This window comes from Chroicocephalus ridibundus, chromosome 12 (assembly GCF_963924245.1).
Source record: "Chroicocephalus ridibundus chromosome 12, bChrRid1.1, whole genome shotgun sequence".
NCBI lineage: Eukaryota > Metazoa > Chordata > Aves > Charadriiformes > Laridae > Chroicocephalus > Chroicocephalus ridibundus.
Genome location: NC_086295.1, coordinates 14,261,024 through 14,279,783, shown reverse-complemented (window position 1 = coordinate 14,279,783; position 18,760 = coordinate 14,261,024). Strand labels below are relative to the sequence as shown.

The following is an 18,760-nucleotide window of genomic DNA, read 5'->3' as shown; positions in this document are numbered from 1 at the left end:
GTTATTTGTTATTCAGGCAGAACTTACTGCTACATACAGGAGTTTAGCCGAAGAGATTATATGGACTCAGCCGCTGCCTCTGGCACCATATGGAATCAGAATAGGTATTTACTAAAAGATAAATTAGTCCATGGATATTCCAGTTTGTCTGGTTTTACCCAGGGATTATGTGGAGGTGAAGCAGGCTCATCATAGTTGTTCATTTTCTCAAATATCTTGCTTTCTAAAAAATAAAAATACATCCTAAATCCATTAAAGGTAGATGCTGGTGCTTGCAGCGTTTGAGCCAGCTCCTCAGTCTGCAGGAATGTTTGGAAAGCAGAGGCCTTTTCCTCCGAGTGGCACAGCGCAGTCCCGTGTAGGCAGTGACTCGCTGCAGGCTTAGCATGAAACAAGATGACAAATCGAAGGCAAGGTGGGCCTAAAGTCACCCACGGCATCTGTGCAGTGACCAGGAGGGTGTGCAAGGGCTTGTTATTGCACATGAATTGTGCGCAATTTGGCAGCCCGTCCGTGTGATGGGAGAAGCAGTAGGGCATCGTCTTAGCAGTGATGCACTAATGGTACATCCCGCGCAAAGGACCTGCTCTTCTGGCTTTGTGATGATAAAATCCCATGGATGGGCCTTGTCCCGGAGAATGCCACGTCACCAGCATAGCCATCTTGGCATCCTTGGGGGGTTTCTGACAGGAACTGTTTGATTCTGAGGATTTAATCTCTTAAAATGCAGCCCATTTTGCTAGAGACTGATTTATTAGGGTGTGCTTAGCTTTTGTGACATCTCCGCTTGGGAGGACACTGCTTCCCAGACAACCTTCAGGAGTGAGACTGGTACGGATTAGGTGGGTAGCTTTTATGTTCCAGGCAGAAGCGCAGTTTGAAGACAGCACTTTGGAAGCTGTAGGGATCTGAGTTTTGCATTAGTGGGCACTACTCATGGGTGCAGTTACCAAGTTAGTGTGCTTTTACTAGCAGGAGCAAGGAGATAAGAGGAAGAGGTCGGTAAGTGGCACTCAGGGTGTTATGGATCGCTTTTAACCAAGAGACATCTAAATTCACACCTTTCCATCTCCTGCATGTTTTTGTGATGAATGAAATGGAAAAGTCTTCAGATTTGCTGTGAGTCACAACAGACAATTACATCAAGATCTAGTTCTTATTCCTACCCCATAGATCACTTCCACTCTTACGTTACCTGCTGAGTGCAGTCCAAGGACTTGCAGAATTATGACCATGAGATGTTTTCTTTAGTGAAAAATTCTCAAATGAATTAAAAAAAAAAGAGAAAAAAGCCAAATTTCATCAAAGGCATAGAAGGAAAAAATACCAAAATCCCTCTTACTGGTTTTCGTACTGGTTTGTGGGACTTTTGTGGGGTTTGCTAGTTCAGAAAATCTTATAAAAAGTAAAGGAGAATTATTTTCAGAATAGGAAGGAGCCTCCAGCATTCTGCATGACTAGAGGGGTCTGTGTGGCCTCACGTGCCGCTCCAGGGACTACAAAGAGAATTTTTAACGAAGTCGTAATGTCTGCCCTGATGTGAAATCCTCTCTGGAAGTGTTTCCCGTGATTGCACACACTAGTGCTTGTACGAACCTCTGGTTAGGCAGCAGCACTGTGTGCGCGTCTCTCATCGTACAAACCACTACCCGACTGATTTTGGGAGTGAGCTCTCCAAAGTCTTGGGAAACTTGTTTTTTGGTGTTGTTTTTTTTTTTTTTCCCCCCGCTTCTGAATCTAGAAATCATCTCCCTGTCTTAAAAATACGGTTCATTTCCCAAACCTCAGTTGGTAACATTTTTAATCAAACTCATTGAAGTGAGGTGTGTATCTCCAGCTGCCTGCGTAATTTATCGGTAGTGATTCCTGGAAAGGCAGTATGGCCCACCGAGTTCTTTTATACTCCCAAATTTCAGAAAATCTGAGTCCTGCTCCAGGCCCTGACTGTTGACTTGCTGTGTGACCCCAGGCAAACAAATTTTATATATCTGTAAAAGTGGCCACGGTCCAAGTACAGTAAGAGGAGGGTCAGACTTAGGCTGCAAACACAGGGGAGAAAGTACAAGAGGCCCCACAGAAGAGATGCTTTATGGCTCGAAGGGAGCTGGGGCAGAACTCCAGCAGACTAAGCTGTGAGAAATTTGATTATTTTAATGTCTTTTCAAGTGGTGTATGCCTGAAAACATGGCGGGAGAATGCAGAATGACAGTGAGTTCATTTACTAGATGATTATGAACTGCTTAGGAAGTAATTCTGCTGACTTTATGAAACTCCCTACCTAGTCTAGTGACTACTTTGGTTCAGCCCATAGAATAACTTGAAAATTTTAAGTGGTGTTTGCTCTAGAGATACAAAAATTGCTTCTGAAATTACTTTGATGTATACTGAGTTTTATCTACTTCTATTGGATTATGGAATAGTTTTTCCTGTGTTATCTATTGTCATCTTTCTGATGTACTGAGATCTGTATTAGCTTGTTTCCCAACATTTTGAGGAGATAAATAAATGCCTGTAACTCTATGAGCGAATGCAGAATGATAACAAAAGAATACGCCTTCAGAAATGATGGATTACCATAAGAATGTACATGTGTGCTGTTGTAGATATAAACCAGCCTCATAAATTTACTATCAAGAGAAGAATCTACTGTGAAGACTTTGAGCCCTTCCTCCTTTCCATAAATATTTGATTAATATGGAAATAATTTGTGGATTCTTGTCCAGAGAAAGCTAATGCTTTGATGGGAGAAAGCAGGGATGCTTGTCCTGCTGAAAGAACCCAGCTCACAGGGGAAAGGATTATAGGATTTGCTACGAACAGATCTGGGTTGGAGAACAAGTCCTTTGTTACCTTGTATTGTTTTAACAACAAAAAAAATTGCTACCCCACCTGTGTATTTGTGTGGTACTAGCATACGTTGTGTTTGAGCAGGCTTATTTTACTGTGGATACTGCATTTGGTTCTCTGTAGTTTGTATTTTGGGGGTCGTTTGTAAGAGTCTTTCTCCTAGAGACAAAAACATAAGTTTGTTCCTTTGGTTAAAAAAAAAGGATATCTAGAATATAGTCCTATATGTGCATCCTGTGTAGGAACACATTGATTTACAATAACTATAATACTATATTTGGGGTCTGGAGTGCTTATATTAAAGAAAATCCATCATGATGACAATGTAATAAATGTAATATGCATGTCGAGATGAAAAATATAATTCATTTTGATAAGCCTTATATATCCCATATTACTGTGTTCTTTGAGGAACATTCTCCCTGTTCTCTTTCTCTCTCTTAATATATGTCTAAAGTCTTTTCCTTATGTCTTTCCTACCTAGCATCACCCTCTCCTTGTTCATTTTCTGTCCAAAGCAAAACCCTTCAGAGCAAATCTTTGTTGAATTCCTACTACTCAGGTACTAGTGCCAGACTTTTCTTTCATTTCTAAATTTTCTTTGCTTTTGTACGTTTCCCAATATTGACCTATAGACTGAATCTTCCGAGTGTGAGATACAGCTAACCTTGTTTTCATTTTTTGTAACTTTTTTTCCTGTTGATCTTCTGTTGATTTCCATTGATCCGTGTCGTGTGGGTGAACGGAATTCCATCTCAAAGTATCATCAGACACTGTTCCATCGACCACGCTGTTAGGTAAGAAGACAGGTATGGTGTACTGCACTTCATTGGAGAGCAAACACTTCATTGCATCCTGAAAATAACTCAGCACTGTTGGGCTGGGCTCCAAGATCATAATTAATCCTGTGGTCATGTGTTGTGTTAATTGCCTTTTGTTTCTTTCGTGCTTTATTATTGTTATTAATTGATATTGTTTTTTTTTTTTAAAGGAAAGAACAGTTCAAAAATTAAGGTTTAGGAGTTCTGTCAAGTATTTGTTATTTCTTCTTGTGGATGGGATTTGATGTTCTGGGACAAATTCCCACGTGCCACCTTGCTTCGGCTTAGTTTTGACTCGCGTAGGTGGTTGTGCCTGTGCAGCTGGCATAGGATCAGAGAATGGTTTGGGTTGGAAGGGACCTTTAAAGGCCATCTAGTCCAACCCCCTGCAATGAGCAGGGACATCTTCAACTCAATCAGGTGGCTCAGAGCCCCCTCCAACCTGGTCTTGAATGTCTCCAGGGATGGGGCGTCCACCACCTCTCTGGGCAACCTGGGCCAGTGTCTCACCACCCTCAGTGGAAAATATTTCTTCCTTATGTCTAGTCTGAATCTTCCCTCTTTTACTCTAAAGCCATTACCCCTTGTCCTGTGAGTGAGGCGCTGCTAGGTGCGCCTCAGGGCTTGGAAATGTAAGTGAGCATTTGCATGTCCAAAGCAGGTGGGAGCTTACAGTTTTGGACTTAGTATAAAGGTTATTTGGAGAAACTGGAGGCTGGATTTGGGCAAGTGGCCTCATACATTCTGGGTATGCTGAGAGTTAAATGCTAAATAGTCAAGCATTTTGGTATAGGTTTGAGAGGATAACAAAAAAGCAGGTTCTGAGAGGCGGAGGGCGTTCTCTGGCTGCTGGGAACTTTAGAGGTGTTAGCGTTCAACAGCTCTAAAAATTAGCTTTTCTTGTTCAGATGATAAATAAAGTATCTGGTGTGCAGCTCGTAGGTTAGAGATTTTTAAAAATAATATGTTTTTACAGTAAGTTAACAGAGACAGCAGAATTGGCAGAAACTGTTAGCTGATAAAAGAAGTTATCCGTAAACTTACTGGAGGTGTACTCTTGGAAGTGAGTAATAACAGCCTACAACTTCAGGCACTCCCTGGAGGATGCTGCCTGCGCGTGGAATTTGAAGAAGGCAATTCCTCTGCTATGAATCAGAAAGATGATGTGTGGTTGATCAGAATCTAACCAGTGGTATTTATCAGACCTGTCATTTTGGATTATCTACAGTAAATGTTCACTTCCAGGCACAGTAATCTACCGTGGCTGCTTTAAACATTACTCTGGGCATGTTGAAGGCCCACAGTTAGACCAGGAAGAAATTACAAGCGATCGCTTAAGTGCCTTGGCTCGCAGACTAACAGCCGGGGCGCAGAGGCTTGGAGGGACTGCCACAATGCACGTGTTCACCCTGCTATCTATCAAAATGCTGACGGCAATGGATGAGCCCTCTTTCAACCAGGTGGGGAAGGAAAGGAGTCCTTTTTCCAGAAGGTTTATTCTCATTTCCCAGAGTCTCAGCATTGTCAACAGAAAAGTCTGAAGGTAGATTTATCTTTTGGCTATACTTTAGAACCAGGGCCCAGACCTGCAGTTTACTGGAAGATGTCCAACTGCTCTCGGTCTGGTACTCGCCATCCATGAAAAACAGACCCTCGTTTGAGGGAGGTTTTTTCCTCGCTCTGTCCCGATGGTGAGAATTACAGTGTGAACCACACACTTCCTAATCTGAAGCTCAGGGAGCCATAGACGGATTCAATCTGTACTTCTCATGGGAAAGCAAAAGCCAAAAAAGTCTCCAAAACTTTCAAAATTCCAAATTTTAGAGAGAAAAAAGAGGAAATAGGAATAAAACTGTGCTTATGTATTCAAAACTCTTTCACACTTAAATTCTACTAACCACTATATCTGAGTAAGGATCAATATCCCTGTTTTACACATGAGAATTTAAGTACAGAGCACTTTTAAAACATGATTTACACAGACTGGTCACACACCCCCCCCCAGTTCCATCTGAATTTAACAGCCACAGATGCTGTGAAACAGCCCTTGGCGCTGGAGAAATATGACTTGGAGACAAAACACAACATTGGCGTTCTGGCTTCTCGGACAGATTCCCCAGACATTGGCTGTTGCTGTATGAGCAAACTAAGTTTCATTTTTTGACGTTTATTAATATTCGTTCCTGGGAAAGAAAAAGAGATCTTAAGAAGGGCATCAGTCATCCCACTACCAATATCCGTGTTTGGGCACTACCTGCAGTTCAGTGCTATTTGTTCCCATCTGTTATGCCTTCTGCTAATAAATGTTCTGTATCTGTGATAGCGGATGACTCCCTAGGCTTGGCTGTGACATGATTTGTTGATAGTAAGATATAGGGGATTTTGGTTTTTCCTCTGCCCGAGCTTGATTAATACTGTTTTATGTAATGCATGTTTTTAGCTCCATAATTTTCTCTCCCAGTTGCAGACAACACTGGATTTAAATGTTTCGCGCAAGCGTCTTCACTAGAGAAGCGAATATTTAGTATTAGCAAGTAAAGGAGGTAGATTTCCCTTCAGCAAGGCCCATGTTGTACCAGCACTGTAAAGCCTGAATGGGCAGCAGTACAACCTTAACGGTTGATTTTGGAGAAAACGTGCATGGCCAGTAGCTTTCAAAGATGTTCAGCAGATGTCATCAGGGCAGTCTCTTCAAGGGACTCAGCACGTCCTTCCCTTGCATCTGTTAACATCTCCCAGCAGTGTGTAAGGACATTTACCCCTGTTCCTATTTCAGCTACTCAAGAGGATCCTAACAAGAGTCGCTGCCCTCCAGAGAGGATGAGGACTGTAGAGCCTTGCCATGCCTTGCAGATGGTTGGAACAAGCAGGGAAAGCTCCCTGTCGTGAAGTCTCACACAAAAACTGGCTTCTGCTTAGACATAGAAATTTGCCCTGAATTTCAGTCTTCTCTAGCTTGGACGGGCTTTTGCCCGTGCGTAATCAATCTGCTGCAAGTATATATCCAGCCGGGTGTTTGAACAACTAAAGAGATACTAAGAAGCTGACATTGCTGCTTTAGCAAGTGTCACCATTACTGGCTTTTTCCATTGCGAGATGAGTTATTTTTATGCATCAGAAGCTCGAAAATCAATGGCTTGATCTGTTCTGTTGTGTCTGCAGCCTCCCAGGCCATGTCAGCCTCCCAGGCGCTGTGGGGGAGGCTTTCACACTGGTTCGCTGGGCTAATGTTGGCCTGCAGCAGAATGAGCGACGGCGGCACGTGCCCTTGTAGGCTGTTGCTTGAGCTGAATTTCTCTTACGTTTCTTTCTGCCTGCAGACGATCAGGTGGCTTGGAAAACTTCTTCCAGTCTTTAGTGTCTTCTATCTTTGTGTGCTGCTTTGAAGTCGCTAATATTTTTTCAGGTGTAACTAATGAATTGCTGTGTAAGGTGGGTAGATCTGACGGCCCCTTTTCACCAAGGAGGTAAAGAGAGGTTTGACTTGGTGAGATCCGCGCATTCGAAGAGCTGCAGTGTTACACGTGTAGCCCATAGTCCCCAGTCTTAGCCCATCTCACCAAAGCATCTTCCTCGCATCTCTAAGAGGGTTTTCCTCTGTGCTAGCTGTTGAAAAAAAAATGCATGCAATAGTTTTTTTATAAGATTAGAATACACTTGTGTAAGATGTTTACTGAGCGATTCTTAAAAATCTCTTTAGAATCTAGAGAAAATTAGTTTCTCCAGCCTTTTTTTTTATTATTATTATGCACGTGTGGCTTATTCATAGGCTTTAAAATGAAAGATGCATCCTCTGCTCTCTGTCAAACCTCGTGTCAGAAAGCTTTTTGTTAAGGAACGTGCCTTTTTATAGGGCAGTTGATATCATTAGACAAATGGTGTTTTAACTTTGGTTTGCCATACCACTCTATTGTATATAGCATATTATAGCTGGATATTTATCATATAATAATGCCTTGATGCACACAAAAAAGCGAATTAATTTTACCAGCTTGCATCATATCCCTAGTGTAAGGGGAGGAGATATTAGCCATGCTGTAGTCATCCTTGGAAGATGTCAAATAATTGACAACCCTTACTGTAGTGTAGAGAGACTGGATCTGTGGGTAATTAAATCCATCACAAACACCACTCAAAATGTAATTTATTTTGTGCAAAGGATGTCTTACCACGTTACACACTTGCCAAGGCTAAGAGAATAAAAATATACGCAGAGATGATAGGCCTGTCATTTCAGACGCAAGAAGGAATTCGTCGATATTAAAGCAAAAGTTATGAAAGAAACTTCTCTACATCTACAGGGTGACGCGCCAGTGCAGCGTTGCTTTTAGTTGTTTGAGGCATACATTAGTTTTCTGGTCAGAAAGCAGCGTCGTGCTCTGTGTCCAGGTACCTATCTCTCAGATTAACAAAACTATGTTTCCGGAACAAGATGATATCTATAAAAGGATCTAAAGTTTCAATCCCAGAGGTGCTCTGGATGAGCAGGTCCCCTCCCAGCAGCTGTACTGGGACGTTGCACAGGGGTCTGATCCTACAGAGCCACCTCCAAGCTGGAAATCTAATTTCTCAGCTGCTCTTCGTCTCATCCATGACATCTATGGAGGAGTTTATCAGTTTTTCTGTGGAGGGAGACATATTTATTTTACTTGTCTGGGTAGCAACAAAAGTATATAATACGAGGTGTTGTAGCAGCAGGCAAGCAATAATATCTCACCCTCAGGGTTACTCATCAGCCGGGGAAGGATGGCACCTGGCTGGCCTCTGCTTCAGCTTCTCTCTGCTGCTGGACTCCCTTCTCTTTCTCTTGGCAGAAGAAGACCTCAGAGTTTGCTTCAGCAAGGTCATGAGTATTTCTCCAGCAAAGAGGAGAGTCACAAGAAGCACCATTTTCACAAGCAGGGAGTTTGTGACTGTTAAAAGTGGAGTCAACGTTGTTAAATTTGATTATCTGCTGTTGCGCACTAAACAGATAAGCTGAGATGCCTGAAGGGTTTCCCAAGCAAGCTAGTTATGTGAGAGCCGGTGAATCATTGATTTTAATGTCTTATACAGAATTTCAGGGTATTCTGATTTCAGGGTATTCTGTGAACTCGTAGGCTGATAATGCAAGTGTCAGCTTCCAGGTATCAAAATATCTGCATTGGCAACGGACGCCTCAGTACGGGGAGTAAGAGTCTTGCATGAAAAGGGTTAACAGTCAAGCTGACAACATATTTTCCTATTGCAACCTGCTAATATTAGAAGTTCCTCTTATAAATAGCGTGTTTCCAGCAACATGCAGAATAACCTGGTTTATTTACAGCTGCACCAAAAAAAAATGTAGAAAATTGGAAGCGGTTCTAGGAAGGAACCAGAGCCCTGAACAGCCTGCCCTAATGAGACTTCAGAAGCTCGCAATTGATTTACTTTATCAAAGAGAAACTGAAGAAGTGATTTGATCAGTGCCTGCCTGGGTCAAGATTTCAAATGCTCAGAGGGCTCTTTAATCTAACAGAAGGTATAATAAGATTCAGCGCCTGCAAGTCGAAGCTAAGCAAAATCAAATTGCAATTAAGAAATGTTTAGACAGCAAGGGTAATTAACCGTTGCCACAACTTTTGGGGTCAGAATAGAATCACCATCTCTTGAAATGTTTTAATTTGGATTATTTCTTGGAACTCTATTCCACCTTTGGTATGCAATGAAATATGGTGGTACGTGTTCCCATGAAAAAAATGAGGACATACGACTAGAAATAAGTTGTGCATATGAAATGTAATCCAAAAAAACTGTGATGCACGATTCTGTATGTTTAGTAGTTTCTGAGTATTAGAGTGAATTATTTCAAGCATCGTTCAAAAAAAATAACCTTATTTTCTTGATTTGCTATTTTCACTGAAAACTCATAGAAGGCACAGATGCTTTAGAGGCACTGCCGAAACTTTAGTGAAAGTCTTGGCCATATTGTCCTACAGACTCATCCCTTGCAAGGGAATGGGGCACCTTTGGGAGAAGGGGATGGAGAGGAGGGACTATGGAAACTTTCCGTGACTTGCCTGTAGTGCAACAATTAAAGCCAAAGTCTGACTTTGCGGAGGGGCTGGCATTTTTGTTGTCTTTTCCAGTAATACGGTGACAAAAGGAATGAGATGTGGTTTATAGCTGCAACCTGCAGGAAGAGCAAGGCCTGTTTGCAAGCCCTCCAAAGATTCTTTTGGTTGATCGTCCTCATGAGAGGTCGGTTTGCTGCTACCTCCCCTCCTACCTGCATTTTAAATTGTTCACAAAATTGCTGTAAGCGACACATCTTGCGAGAAGGTGTCGTGCCTTGCTTGAGCGCCTCGTTAACCGTGCTCAGGTTCAGGCTCGTGGTGTGATTAGACGGAGAAGGAACAATATGTTTCGTGCAGCAGGCTTTATTAGCAGAACATATGAATGCTGGGCTCCCTTCATACTCCATAAAAGCCCCTTCGCTCTTTCCTTGGCTCAGATAAAATGCTGGTGCAAATAACAGACAGCCGTCCTGAGCTGGTGCCAATGTGGGTTTTCTTTCAGGTAGCGCAGAGACCATTCAAGATGTGTTTGTTACAGACATCCAGAGGAGGGGATCTTCTGCCGAGCTCCAGCTCTGTATGTCATTGGGTTGAGAGTAGGATGGCCCAGATTGTGTGATGCTTTTTTTAAGCAGAACCACACGGGTGGGTGCGAAGCACACAGTGGGATGCCACGGGCCGTGCTGTGAGAGCTGTTACTACAGTCTATGCCATGTTTTATCTGTCTGACCGAAGAGACCAGCAGGCCAGTTGTCACTATGAACTCAAAGGCCAGAGTCAGAGCCAGAAGAGCTTCTTCTGGTTCCAGGTTCATAACGCAGGTGCCTAACTTTGAGGGGAAAGTTATTCTGGAAAGGAGGGGGCACCATTTTTCTGGCCTTCACCTCTCCCTGTGAGATATCTCTCTGCGAAGAGAGCCAAGTATACCAGAATTAACGGATCTGATGAAGAGAGAAATTAATAATTGCCTGCAATGGAGCTGGGTGATCTGAGCTACATTGCACAAGTAGCCTGTGCTCTGCGTGTGCCCTTACTGTATTAGCGCTAGAACCGCACATTAGTTTTAAGACTCCCTCTCGAATAGGGATATAGTAATGTTTTTTAATTGGGGCTGGTAAAAATGTGGCTTTACTTGTAGGTTCCTCCGAGAAGCCAATTGTGAAATTGGGTTTGTATTAAACCTAATGATGGAAAATTAAGCGTAGTACGTCTGTCGGAAATGGTCCGCAATAAAAATCTTCTCCTCTCCATTACAGGAGGTTAATAGGGAATAGGGGAGGAAAGATGCACTGGGAAAGCGAATCCAACTAGGGGAATTAATAAGCCTTGAAATTCCCTCTGTTCAGAGTTCTCACACTGTCATTAGTTGGAGCATTAGGGATGATTATACAAATGCTTTGGATGTTACTCTTCCTTAAATCCCAAATTTATTCACATTTTGTATCTGAGGGTTGCTTCGCTAGAGCCATAGCTCTGTAAATCTCCTGAGTGTCCTGGGGATGTGACTGTGTTGATGAGAACCTGGGAGTCAGAAATCCTTAAATTCAGTAGCCTAATCTTCAGAGCAGATGACCACTTTGTGCTAATTTCAGAAGTGGGATGTGTTCAGCATCTCTGATAATTCAGCCACCAGACCTCTTGGTCTCACACCAGAGATCAGCTTGCCCTGCGGCAGCGTCCACTGCTGGCATCCCTTTCTCCTTCTCATAGTCCTGCGAATCCAAAACAGAGCGTCTCACCGTCGTGGTGTCTTCTCCCTAATACAGCAGCAAGCCAGCTAAGGCTTTGTTTGTCACGTTTTGTCACGCCGTTGGTTTGCCAGCTGATGGGAAGGCGGGCTAATGCCCTCATGGGTCTGCTCCCACCCAGCTTCGCAGGGAGGGACAGCGGCAGAGACCCTGACTGCTCCCGATCGCGACTCCACGGCGATTTCTCAAGGATAGCAATGTTTACAATAGCATTCCGGCCCTATTTCTGCCTCACAAAAATCACCCTGAAATTGCAATTTGATTTATATATTCTTTATCCCTTCAAAAACATGACTGCGGTATTGCTGACAAGGGATAGCGTTTAGGCTCTGTCAGTAAGCTTTCTGTGAGGAACGAGCCGCGTGTGTGCAGTCTTAAGGGTTTTTTAGGAACAGTCTGAGGGAGATGTATTTTCTGTTTGCTAATACCTTCGGTTTGGGTAAGACCAGAAAGAATTGATGCAGGCTGTTCAGGTCTGTACGTGCGAAAGAACCCAAGCATCTCAGATGCCTGTAGTTATAGGAAAACCAACGGTTTACTTGGCCAGCTGTTTAAATTTGGTCAACTCTGGTAAATAAGAAACTAAATTTTTCATTTAATCTGAGTTTCTGTTGTTAAAAATAACTATAGTGACAGTCAATTATTTGGTTACTTAAGCTGTTTTCTGTTAGTTCTCCAGGAATATTTTGTTGAGTGTATGCGTAGTGCTGGGGATATAAGAGGTTACAGTTCCATCTGCATGGTGATAGGGATTTTTTTTAAATCCTTTTCTTTCAACAAAGAAACTTTTTCTGTTAAGTTTATGTATCTGAAATTTAAGTTTCTGCATGCAAGTTGACTATATTTTTATGCTGGTTTATTCTTTCTGATAATATTATATCTTTGTAATTGACATAGAAATTTCAGGCCTGAACTAGCAGAGCAGTTTAATTTGCCTCTAACGTGCTGCGTGGCTTATTTGAAATGCTAATCATTTGTTTGCTATTAACTTGGGCCTCTTTCAGTTATCTCCTATTGTACACCCCAAATCCTGCTTGAATATCGTGCTCATCTGTATGTATCTTTCAGTCATGTTCTTTGCAGGTTTGTGGAAAAAGGTATGTCGTTTGATTGGAGTCGTTATGCAGAGCTCACCCGTACAAAATGTGCTGTTTTGCTCTCTGTGCTGTATCCTCGTTAGCCTGATAGGCTCTTTGCTCTATTTTCCATCTCTTTGGGTTTGTCTCCTTGACACAAAAAAAATATTCAAGCGTGATTTAGTCTTTGTAGGCAGCTGTAGGCAAGCGTGCGTTTCCTACTTATTTCTTTACTTTCTTTTGCCTGCACCAACCTATGGGGTGGTGGAGAAACAAATAAACAAATGGAGGAAGAATGGGAGTGGAAATACCAGATAGGTGAAAGCTTCTTTTGCCTCCCTGTCTTTAACACAGACAGTAGCCATGGAGAGATGACCCAGCCAACCCTGACTATCCAGACCCACCCGTACCGGAGCTGTGAGCCGGTGGAAATGTCCTACCCCCGGGGGCAGTTCCAGCCAGCCATCCGAGTGGCCGATCTGCTGCAGCACATCACCCAGATGAAGCGAGGACAGGGCTATGGATTTAAAGAGGAGTATGAGGTGAGAGGAACCTTTGCTTACATGAATGAGTAGAGATGTTGCACTCGCAAAGGGTGGGTGCCTGGGAGGGGAGAATAGCTGTTTTTAAGAGCTTCTTTTCCTTAATTCACTTACCCTCTTAATCCTTTCCTTTCTCCATCCTATTTCTGTTTATGAGGGTAGGATTTTACAGCGCTAGCAATCTCTGGTGGCACTCTAGTCCAAAGAGAAGGTTATTATTGCAGCAGTAAGAACATGACGTTGTGCTCATCCATTAGCACATGCCCTCTCTCCCATAAAGAGCAGACGGTAAATATTTAACAGGTGCTGAACTCAACGAAGGACTTGGAGTCCCATAGTCCCTTACTTATTGATGTGTTTTCATGGACGCTCGTGCAAGCCGGGCTTTGAGAAAAGGAAGGGGTTTTCCTTCAGCTTGTTGGGAGCTCCGAATACTCTGTAACAATTGATCAAATTAAATCACAGCGTAATGACCTGAATGCAGACTTGTAAAGGCAAAGGCAGGAATCCTGTGTAGCTTAAATGAAAGTGGAGTTTTCCAGTATGCTCAAACCTCTGGCTTGGAATATGTTCAACCGATGTGCTCTTCCAACGCCACGTGAAGAGAGAAGCAAAAAGTAAGCTGCAAAAACGAAAGCAGCCCTCCTCTTCCCCCCAAGCTGGAATGACCAGGAATGTAATCCAAATGAGAAGAAACATGACATCGGGGAGGAGTTAGAAGAAGAACACACTTTTAGAGGAGAAAGAACAGAAAAGGGAAATAACATCAAACATATGTGAGACTTTGCTCTAGCAAGCGATAATTATAATGAACGTAGTAAGCTTGTGGGAAGGCAATAAGCAATTAATATGTATAGTGGCGTTAAAACTGCTTAAAAATAACGTAACAGCTGTGAAAAATAAGTTACTTAATGAAAACAGCTCACTTTTCCACCCTGCAAGTAGGAGTCCGTGGGGTTTGTATCACTGATGCTGGGTTTTGCTGTAATTGAGAGGCAATCTTCTCCTGGTCATCACCAGGGAGTATTTTTTTAATCAGGTGGCGTCAAAGACTGTCATAACAAATGTTTCTGGTAACTGTATGTTAACCAGATCTAGTCACTCCTGCCCCACCATCAAGCACGCTAATTAAACTATCAATATAAAGAGCTCTATTTAATATTGAAAAAGGGTAATAATTCTCTTAAGGGATTTACTTAACCCCCCCTTGGCCTCAATTTCCATGAACAGTACCCAAAACTACATTCAGCTCAATTACAGATGCCCTAAGATCTAGTTCTTGATGTTCAAGAAGAAAACAGGTGCTGGCATATATGTAATTTTCTGGCACTGGCATTGGTAATTATCAAAATAACACATTAGCATGAAAAATGTCAGTGCAACTTTCAGCTCCGCAAGTTCTGCCTTTCCCAGAAAGTGCTATCTACATACGTATATAATGACGATGACATTATATAGATTTGCATAATTCCTTTCTTTACAAGAAATAGCCTGGAGAATGCCACAAGCTCTCAAATCACATGGGCCGTTCTACCCTTCCATCAGAGGTAATTGCCCGCCGTAGCAGTCGTTTTCAGTGGTGAAATTTGGGTTTCAGAACATGGGGCGCAGGCAGCGCTTCGGCTCCAAACAGCTTTCAGCCCCCACCAGCAGCACCACAGACGTGGGGAGGATGTCAAGGAGCGTTAAAACTCCCGGAAGGTGGGAGGTTTAAGTTGGCTGAGTGGTGTCTCAGGCTGGAATCGGGAGGAGCACGAAGCTGCAAAACTGGCTTGGCAAAATGTTTTGCAGAACGGTTGAAAAAAAATTAAAAAACAATTTGATGTCTCTTTTAAAATGTGTTTTCATACATTAATGCCAGCGTCACCTGCTGGCATTAATGTTTGGTTTTGTTTTTTTTTCTTCTCAGGAGCTGATTTTCTACTTACTTTGCAAATTGATAGCATAAATTACAGCCTGTTTAGTGACATGTTACCAAATAATTTTACTCTCACGAAAAATCACTTTGAACGGAGCGTATCAGTCACACATGACAAGCTCTTATCTCTGTACATTCTCATCTCCACTCAGTAACCTGGAAATTGCATTCAATATTTGTTTAAAAAACACCTTCACCTACAGACCATTAGAGCAGAGGCCACAAGTTTTACCGAGGGCATCTAGAAAAATGCTTCTGGTGCTTGCATCGCGCACGTACCTCCCCATGGAGATGAAAAGCAGGATGTGATTGTGTAAGTGGTGTCGCTGCCGGTGTGAAATGGATGATAACTGTGTGTGAAGGTGGGAATCCGTCAGCACTTGCCGTGTGGGGGTTATTTTGGGGCTGGCTGCCGCACCTGAGGCCAAAGTGTGACTTGAGACTTTTTGGCTGCTGCTTCTGTTTGGCAATAAAACTTGTAGACCCGCAAGAGGAAAATATATCACTGGCACTGGATGTAGATAGCGCTGTTTGGGATTAGGCGTAGCTGTAAACATTTAAACGGGACATGTTTAAATGTCACCTATTCCTTTCTCAGAACATATCAGCCCTGATTTGTTGCGAGCCGCGGAACCAGTCCCACAGACTTAATGCGGGCCCCAATTACTGGCTAGGAAGATAATAAGCTTAAGCATCCAAACTCATTTTCCAATATGATTTAGGACGTCACTAAAGTACATTCTCCTGCTGCCTTACTGAGCCCATTTAGGTATTGTGGCTTTTGTGGCTCCTTCCTCAAGCACTTAGCATCGAGGGGCTTCAGCTGATGGAAGTCACCTCTGGATTTTAACCCTTTCATTTCTGGCTGGCTCCACACCTTCTCTCTGGTCAAAAGCCTAGATCCTGTGGTTCGGGCTACGACATAACATTGCAAAAGGTTTGGCAGCGGGGTGTTACCGTAGACGCTGTCCTTGGACAATGTTGGCTTACGGCTTTGCTAGAAACTGGAATGGGGAACCGAACGGGCTGAAATATTTCTTTTCAGTTTTTTTTTCTTTTTTTTTTTTTTAGTCCAAAGCAGTTTTTTAACCCTGGTCACAGCAGAGTTGTGGGAACGGTTCTGCCGCCACCGTTGGGAGGGTGGTGGGTGCGGGGAGAGGGCCAGGGCTCTGTGGCAGGCGTCGAGATGAGCAGCAAGGCTTTTAATTGATGTTGTTGCCTTTGGCGGCAATACTGCGGCATTGGGGTAGATCAGCGCAAATGAATGATTCAAGTTTGCGTATTTAAATTAAAAACAAACAGCAAACTAACTAAATGCATCCATTGGAAATTTAAATTGACGTGCAATAAGCCTCAGTTTAATGGGAACGCTTTAGTTCTGTTTGGGCTGTGTTGCCTAGAAAGCTTGATTGAGATGAAGCTGACTTTTGAGATCTAGCCTTGTAATTTCAGGTAAAAATTGCATCAATTTAGTTTAAAAAGCATCGTTGTAACAGAAGTTCTACTACTGGGGAGATATTTCAGTATAAATTTTACAAAACTTCTCGAAAAGAAGTAAAGTAAAAAGAAGCCTGAAAATCAAGTCCAGATTTTTGAACACTGAAATTTTGCTGTTAACAAATCAAAGAAAGAAGGGGGGGCCTTTCCTGTGGAATGCAGATCAAATACCAATGCAAGAGGGATCTATTCTGATTTACCATTGCTGATAACGCAGAGAGAAACAGAAATATTAACCCTTTTTGCTGTTATAGAGATACTTATTGTACAAACTAAAACTGAAGGAACAAACCATTAGGTACGCTCCTGTTTCTGGATGCAGCCGAATTCTACTTGATGGGGTTGCCTTGTATTTCTGATGCAGTTTCAATTCTTGGTGCTGCATTTTTAGGGATCTGACAGAAAAATTATTTGTGCTGTACCCCCCGTGTACCTGCAGTTACTCCAATTTGTTCATCTGGTGTGTATTAAACTTCGGGTACAGCTCTGCAAAGGCGGTTTGTGTTCCTCACCAACCAGAGCTGCGCTTCCTCTCTTCAGAGGGGGATAGTTCTGTGAAAAGCAGAGATTTCTCTGGTATTGAATGAGATGAAAAATCACGGACTCTTAAATCTTCGGAGGCTATATCAGGCAAATATAAAAAACATCAATTTCAATGGAGAATTTCATGTTCAAATCACATGAAAGGATAGGATTTGTTGACAAGGGATTTATTGGACCTGAATATATTTTCTTTGGCTTCTCCCACATGGAAATCACGAGAAAGGATCTTCCTCTTCAGGTTCTTTTTCCTCTTCTTTTCCCTCTTCTTTTCAGATGGCTGTGGTTAGATGTCTAATGACTTGCCATTCTCTGGTCAATCTGCTGTAATTTGATATTAGTGGAAAAATAAGGCATCTTTTTCCTCAGTCTTTGAAGATGAAAATGAACCTTCCTCACCTCTTTTCTTTTACTCGGGGATTTTTTTGTTGTGTGTGGGTTTGTTGGTTGGTTGGTTTGTGGTTTTTTGGTTTTTTTTTTGCTCAGGAGATGAGCTGCTATTTGGAAACAGCTGTCTGTAAAGGAAATATATGTGTGATCAAAGCCCTCACCAATTACAGAGTTATTACTCTTTCTCCTGGGCTTTTGAAAAAGAACTCGCTGTCCCTGTCTTCTGTCAGCAGAGCTCCTGGCAGTGCTGCAATGCCGGACATTTTCTGTCCTGGAGCCCCTTTGGGGGAAATTCACAGCGATCTGGTCTGCCAGGGGTTTGCTCATATTAAGTTTAATTGTAATGTCGGTGTTGTAGATCCTAATAATTGTGTCTCTCTGCTGTTGCATTCAGGCGATGTAATAGAGCTGGATGGCTTTTGAAGATGAATATAAATTCATTTTCTAGCACAGCTGTGTCGAACTACCCGCTGCTACCTAAGGCAGATACGAGTCTACAATGATTGTGGTATAAAAACCCTGCAATTCCCTAGGGACCATAAATAATACAGTTTATAATGTTACTGTTGTTTTTAGTAATGTAGGATTGTGTTAGGGAGTCGATCTCGGAAGAGGTAGATCTCCAGAGGAAATCCAGTGGGAGCTGGTCCTCTCCTGCCCTGTGTTTTGGGCAGAAGTCCCGGCACCGGCGCTTTGCAGATCCTGGCTTTCCTTCCATCCCGTTGGGATGCCGGCAATACCCCGGGAGCTGGTGCCGCTGCTGTTCCAGCAGAAAGCACTGCAGTGCCTGCACTTTCATCTGCCTCCACTGCCATCCCCGGCCGTCCCGAGGCGGGGAGAGGGACCATCCCGCTCACGGGCAGCCCTTCCAAGCAAGGCAAGACCGTCCTCCAGCCAGATCCCGTGACAACTGCCATTTTCCTGGCTTTGCCTTGAAAATCCTTCCAGGACGTGTCTCAAGGGGAACGTGGCTCAATGGTTACAGGACCGAGCTATAGCGCAGGGTAACACCGTGTGCTGCCAGTTTCCTTACCCCATCCTTTCTCAACTGAAAGAGCAGATTTTAAGAAAATTACTAATTTCATAGTTTGTGGGCACTTTTTACCTCCTTTTACCTCTTTACCTTAGACATGATCTAGAACTCTGAGCTTTCTTATTTCCCCCCCACCCCAAGGAAACCAGCTAGTGGTTTATGTTGCATCACCCCGTCATTAATATAGAAAAAAGCGAAACCACTGTATCTGTTTTCAACTTAAAATATGAAAGAGTGAGCGCTATGGTTCAGCCATCTGGGTTTTTCTTAGAAGTGTATGGTTGTGAAATCTCCACAAACCCTGTCCTACAGG

At 42.9% G+C, this 18,760-nt stretch overlaps 1 protein-coding gene across 8 annotated transcripts in view; it reads left to right on the top strand.

Annotated features, from left to right (window-relative positions):
* The window catches only part of PTPRT (protein tyrosine phosphatase receptor type T), a 469,438-nt gene that overhangs the window by 411,007 nt on the left and 39,671 nt on the right, over nucleotides 1-18,760 (top strand). For 5 of the 8 annotated variants that reach the window (XM_063349657.1, XM_063349655.1, XM_063349652.1 and 2 more), the window contains 3 exons: nucleotides 3,332-3,409; nucleotides 3,609-3,644; nucleotides 12,882-13,069. In XM_063349657.1, coding sequence (XP_063205727.1) covers nucleotides 3,332-3,409; nucleotides 3,609-3,644; nucleotides 12,882-13,069 — 302 coding nt within the window. The remainder of the gene's footprint in view (nucleotides 1-3,331; nucleotides 3,410-3,608; nucleotides 3,645-12,881; nucleotides 13,070-18,760) is intronic. The other 3 variants (XM_063349659.1, XM_063349658.1, XM_063349656.1) reach the window with 2 other exon arrangements.